Source organism: Lolium rigidum, unplaced genomic scaffold, assembly GCF_022539505.1.
Source record: "Lolium rigidum isolate FL_2022 unplaced genomic scaffold, APGP_CSIRO_Lrig_0.1 contig_19763_1, whole genome shotgun sequence".
Lineage (NCBI taxonomy): Eukaryota > Viridiplantae > Streptophyta > Magnoliopsida > Poales > Poaceae > Lolium > Lolium rigidum.
Window position 1 is genome coordinate 219,693 of NW_025899946.1, and position 6,400 is coordinate 226,092.

At 42.9% G+C, this 6,400-nt stretch overlaps 1 protein-coding gene across 1 annotated transcript; it reads right to left on the minus strand.

The window, feature by feature from the left end:
• Positions 1-1,113: 1,113 nt before the first annotated feature.
• On the minus strand, positions 1,114-6,008 carry LOC124680539. Its single transcript, XM_047215587.1, has 4 exons — positions 5,412-6,008; positions 4,926-5,327; positions 4,313-4,588; positions 1,114-1,636 (listed from the first exon to the last, which is right to left on the minus strand). Exons 1-4 carry the CDS (start codon positions 6,006-6,008, stop codon positions 1,352-1,354), a joined length of 1,560 nt encoding a protein of 519 aa, XP_047071543.1. The 3' UTR covers positions 1,114-1,351.
• Positions 6,009-6,400: the final 392 nt, after the last annotated feature.

The window sequence follows — 6,400 nt, forward strand, 5'->3', positions numbered from 1 at the left end:
AAGATGGAACACCTTTCTTGCTTGTGCTTGCTTGACGAAGTCTTGTAGATTGCTCCCCCATAAACCACCATGGGAGAGCTTCTTCTTCGGCGCATCTTCACATAAACATGACCACCATGTGGATTGCTCCCCCATAATCCACCATGGGAGAGCTTCTTCTTCCGCGCATCTTCACATATCCATGACCACCATACGGATGGCAAGACTCAAGCAAAGGATCTCTTCGAGATGGCTCATCTTGAACTTGCACATCATTTCTTCATTCTTCATCATGTTGATGTCTTGAAGTAACTTGAGGGCTCACTTCATCTTCATCTTCAAGACATACTTGACACTTGATATCCTTCATCAATTTCTTCTTATTGCAACCTTGAAGCCAACATATGGTTCAAGAATTGCCTATGGACAACTCCTACAAATATAACTCAATGCAAACATTAGTCCATAGGGATTGTCATTAATTACCAAAACCACACATGGGGGCTCCATGCACTTTCAGCGGGGACTGCCGGTTCCCAAATCCCAAGGATGTGTTGACATCTGAATTGTTGGACAGCTAATCAATATCAAAAAGTTGGCAATGCATGGTAGGTAATACGGAGTAGTATTTTTTGAAAAGCCACTCGGAATGGGAAATGTTTCGACCATTCATTGCATCAAAGTTCAGCCTCGGAAATCTTTTTGCACAGTAGGTGCTTCTACACCTATGAGCCAAAAAAAATATTCTGCTGACCACATCAAAATATTAGAAAGAAAACAGTGCAAATAAACCAAGCACAAGATGAGAAAGAGCATAAATCAGGGTATCGGGTTGCAGGACCACATAAAACGGTACATTTCTACCCCCTGTGAATGAAAATGCTAGCTAGCAAGGTTGATTGGGAATCACACTTAAACGTCAATTTTCGCGTTCAGATTGCTTGACATGCTAGTCAGGGAAAACAATGGCAACTCGTGATTTGTCTCAATATCTTAACATCGAGAAAACAGGTGGGATCTCAACAGACCAACTGATTACGTAAAAGTATTACATGCAAACACCATTGCCCGATGAACTGCCCTCGGATTAGGCCTCCACATGTAAAAAGTACAGTAAAACAAAACAATTAAGCATGTATGAACAGTCTGGTACACCGTGCAAAATATATATAAGGTAGTGTGGCAAACAATGCAGTTGATAATTAAAGCATGATCTTTCAGATTCTGATGTAAACAAAGGGTGCAACTGATACTGACATGAGATAAGAGAACTACAAAACGACCACCAGCGGTTGATAATTAAATGCCAAGCTGGTGACTTGAGTCTGTAGAACATGCTAGCTGTCCATGGCTAACGTCGTTAACGAATACATTAGGTGAAGTGGGGCCCCTTCATACAGATTTCTGGCCTTGAAAAGCTTTGAAGCATCTGGAAAAACTCCCTGGCCTTGCTTTCAGAGACAGAGCCATGAAAAGCTATTGTCATTTTTTCTAGCACTGTTGCCCAATCAAATAACCTTTTCACAAGAGCAGCTTCATGTACAGTTCCTCGCAGTTCATAGATTGCTACTTCTTGGAGGCAATTCAGTGTCAGTTCCTGTGTCTTCCAGTTTGGTGGCTGATCGCAAACACAACCTGATGGGCATGCAGTTTGTGCCTGAAACAAGGTGCATATCAGATTCAAAAGATCAGCCAATATGATGTAATGCCATGAAATAAGAATGATGGAACTAGAATTCTAAGGCTGGCAGGATATGTAACATTTCTTTTAACAAATTTACAAAAGAATATCACATGGAAAACAGTCTGAATCCAACCTATTGCAGACAAACATTTTAATAGTTTCACAGTCAGGTATTGTGAAATCGATTAAGCATATTGAAGGAGATCTTAAATTGTGTTTACGCCATTCTTTTTATCTTATGCAATCTTTAGAAACAAATGCCCAAAGAGAATAATAGTACATTAATATATTATCTCCTGAATCCTAAATGGTCAGAAACAAATGCCCAAAGATAAATCTATTCCAACTAAGCGGGAGGACCACATTGCACACTAAAATGATACGTAGTATAAAACACTTAAGAGAGGAACTACATAACACCATACCTAAGCAGCAGGCAAAAGTATGCTATTCTTAAAGAGAAAAAATGATATAGGGTCATTGTACATGCACATGTTAATAAACATCACAAAAAAAAAGATAATACTACCACAAAACCATTTTCCTGTACATACAGCTATCTCTGACTTTAAGTGATGACATAAGCTTCTATTGGCAAATCTATTACTCAATATTAGGTGATAAAAATATAAAAAAGGAAGGACAGCCAATCTGCACTAAGCCATGGACCTCATCCATGATGTAGGTGTTGTTAGTAATGCAGCCAAGCTCCTGTAGTTGGAATAGACATATCCCGTAATTTACTTTTGCTATGTATCTTCATATATAGCTACCTCTTATATTTCGTACTCAATATGATCCTTAGACAAGTCTTCAATCTTTGGTATATGGTTCCAACCTTCTAGGTTTGTACTAATTTTCATATCTTGACATCATGACACCGATCTAATATGTAACGCACTTAGTGAACTATCTCTGCTGCATGCTAGTAATTGTGCAGAATGGCTCTTGTCTTCGCATATATACACGTAATGGATAGTAGCATATGTGCATATGCAGGATAGCAGTCCTTTTGTGTATGCCAAATCGAAATTTGTATATGGCATGTTTAAAATTCTGTAAGTCATAAGTTTAATGTTTCAGACCGAGGATTGGCTAATCACAAGGAATTTTGTTGTCTTCAATTGTTTTGACTCCCAAATCTGGTATAGGAGTGGGCCATGACCAAGAAACAACTTAATAGCTCAAGTTCATTGTACACATAACTACATAACACATTGGAAGCACAAATATGAGAATTATACTAGCTCTGGCGAATTATTGGTACTTGCCTGTTATTTTTTGCTATGATGTATGACAAGCCATTGTTTCTTTTGGGCCATGGCGCAGAAATTAGGTACTCCCTCCGATCCATAATAAGTGTCAAGGTTTTAGTTTATTTTAGTTCAAATTTGAACCAAAACCCCAACACTTCCTATGGATCGGAGGGAATAACAAGTTAACACTGCATTTGCTAGATCAAAATCTCTTTCATGTGAGCTCTCAACAAATATGTATGTCAAAATTTCCACAATTCATAAGTTACGGAATTGTTTTCCTTAATCGCTCAAGAGGCAAAACTAACATGCTGGAGCTTGGCCACCGAGAAACAGATCTAATTCTCAATGCAAATGGGTTTTGTCTTTGTGTTACAATCAGAACGGGTACGAGGGAATGAAAGCTAAAGTCTTTAGTCACATGCAAATCATAACCATTTAATATCTGTCGGTGCCTAATTTTTGGATGTTTTTTGTGCTGCTTTACAGACGAATTTGTCGCCGGATTGTACTTAGTATTTTGTTTTCTCAATCAAGTCTGTAACACGAGCATCACTGTGGTGTCCTGACTACCTAAGAAAGTATGCCACCTGATGTTGTGCCAGAGTATGTCATCATTGGCTACACCTTTTCATGTATTATTTTCTTGCTATTGTTATGTATTAATCATTTATTCAATCATATGCAAACCATATGATAGATCTGAGTTTTACAGTTGTTGGAAGATTTCTGTAACCTGTCCAGACATAAATGTACTATACTATTGGTAAACTTACATCATTTACTGTGCTTTTGTCACTTAATAGGTTTTGAAAAATTCAACAGTAAAACTGAGCTTCAACAACCACCTCTACATATCAACTGATCGCTTCACTGTAAAAATAAGCTGGCCGAAACAAACCCATCATGTATTAGAACTAGGCCGCACACGATTGGCTAGGAGGCATGGCAAGGCATGCCCCAGTTATTAGTTGTCTTGCAATTCCACCATTTCCTACGCAGCCTTCCCATTCCACCCAAACTAACAATCAAAGCAACACGCTGCCCTCTAGAGAGAGAGAGATGGGTCACCTGAGAACAATCTTGAAGAAGAGAAGATAAAACGAAGGAGGTATTCCGTTTCGTTCTTGGGAAAAAAATCATGCATTGCTAGACAATTTTGCGCATTTCCAACAGACTAACCATATCTAAAAAATGCAATGTTTTACCAAGTTACCAACACCTAGAGTAACTTGCATTGTCATTGGCAGATACATAAACCATACAATTTGGTGCAAAGCATCTAGTATAAAGCCAACAGCTAGAGTAGGGCTACTGGCAAGTAAAGCGTAGGTGTGCCAAGAAATATGAATGCATACCAGGAGTCAGACTAATAGAGAAAGGATAGTATTACCTCGGCATGGCTAGTTGCTCCCCTTACTGTAAGTAGCACCTTTCTTACACCAGTACACATCCTGAGGAAATGAAACACACTGGCTCCAAAGGAATGTCCTCTTGGGTTTATATCCAGGGCCAGGCGTGTAATGTCCGGGAGCGTTGTAATGTCTTCCATCATGTAGTGCTTGTCATTAATGACCTGGTGTAGAGTCGTGCGAAGACACAATAATGGATCATTTCTGATGGTTAGTAATTTCTCGGTGTAGATCCATGGGAAGTCACAAAAGGATAACTAATAACAAATGGAAAGGAAATGAGGATCCTGTTCAGAAAGTCAATAACACATAAAAAATGGTTCTACCAAGTCGGAGGACGTGTGCACCCTTTGAATACTGAATATACTAGTGCAATCGGTGTAATGTTTTGTAACATCAACCTAAGTCAGCTAAGTACTTAAGGCAGAAAAAATAGAAACGCCATCTCATAGGACAAATAACTGGGTGTGCTAAACCATGTTTCAGAGACTTTAGCTGCTAAGAACGGAAAGTGATAATTTCGTTGTACGCATATGGCACATTCCTCAATTTGGATTCCGAGTTTAAGCAATGATGACATAAAAATGAACTCACCAGCCGATAGACAAGCATGAGCCGGAGACTTTGGATGAGCTGAAAGCGCCGTATTAGCCTCAAACAGGAGCTATTTGGTAGTCTATGGGAATCATGTCCATATACAAATAAAGGGTATGTGGCCAGCCACCTTAGATTTTCCATGTTGCCAAACTGTGTGAAGCTTGGATCATAGGGCTCGTTCCAATTGAGGGTCGTGAGCTGAGGGGCAGAGATGTTTGCAACCGGTGTATTATAAGTCTTATAAGTCGAACGATGAGCAAAGCATTGCCTCACGTTTAACACCTGGAGCGCGGGCGCAAAAACAGTGAGCTGCTGCATCCCAAACAGATTCATGAGCTGGATTTGCAAGAGAGACTTGGAGAGAATGGTGAAGCTGCCCAGGCCAAGGGCGCCCTCTCCCTCTGGGTGCAGATCTTTTAGCTCGATTTCTAGAAGAGAATCCGAGCGGATTGCAAAGTTGGCCAGACCCAAGGCAGAGTGGACGGTGAGCTTCCGTAAGGCCGGGCAGCGTGGCGAGGAGACGGCATCACCGAGCAGGCACGGGCCACGCAGATCGACGCAGGCCAGGAAGAGATCGGTGAGCCGTGCGAAGACGCCGAGAGGCGGCACGGCGAGGGCGAGATACCCTAGGTCGAGGCAGATGGCGGTGGCATTCTCGAAGCAGGGTAGCTCAAGGGCGCCTCCTTCCGCGGCCTCGACCTCCCAATCCTCCTGCCATATCTCGTTGGTGAGCTGTAGATCGCCGGAGAGGCGGGCCGCGGCGACGGGAAGCCAGGCCGCCACGGAGTCGGGGGTGACGTCGATGACCTGGACGGCGAGGCGGCGGAGCACCGGCGCTTCGAGGGACTCGACGGCGGCGAGGATGCCCTGGGGACCGGTGGCGGGGTGGAAGCAGAGCTCCGGGAGCAGCGCCCAGAGGCGGCGCCAGTGGCGCGAGAGGACGCTGGTCCGAGCGGCGGCGGCGGCGTCGTGGAGCTTGAGGAGGATGTGGATCAGAATGTCCGCGGGAAGTGCGCTGAGGCGGTCCTCGCAGGCCGGAAGCCTGCGTTGCACGGCGATCTCCCCGTCGCTGTGCTCCATGGATTTGGTCCGACTCACTCCGGCGAGTTGGGAATGGTTGCCGTCGGAGTCGATTCGCAGCACACCACAGATGTTGTGGAGCGGATGGGAAAAGGTCGGCCAGAGGCCCAGAGCACTGAGAGCAGGCGTTTTACCACGAGATTGCTGGGCTGGCCCGTTTTACCACGAGACTGGACCATGGCCCGTCTATCTTATAGAAAAAACTATAGAAATGTTCAATAAATCTTGAACATTAAAAAGTTAAATTAAGATATATCCGTACAAGTGGTGTAATATATTATGATTTTATCAAGTAGACAAAAAACTTAGGAACATGCATTTGATCATACCAAGAGGGCAAGAACCCATCATCAAGCGTCACTGTTTTGTAGGGAAACAAGAGTCAATGCAAA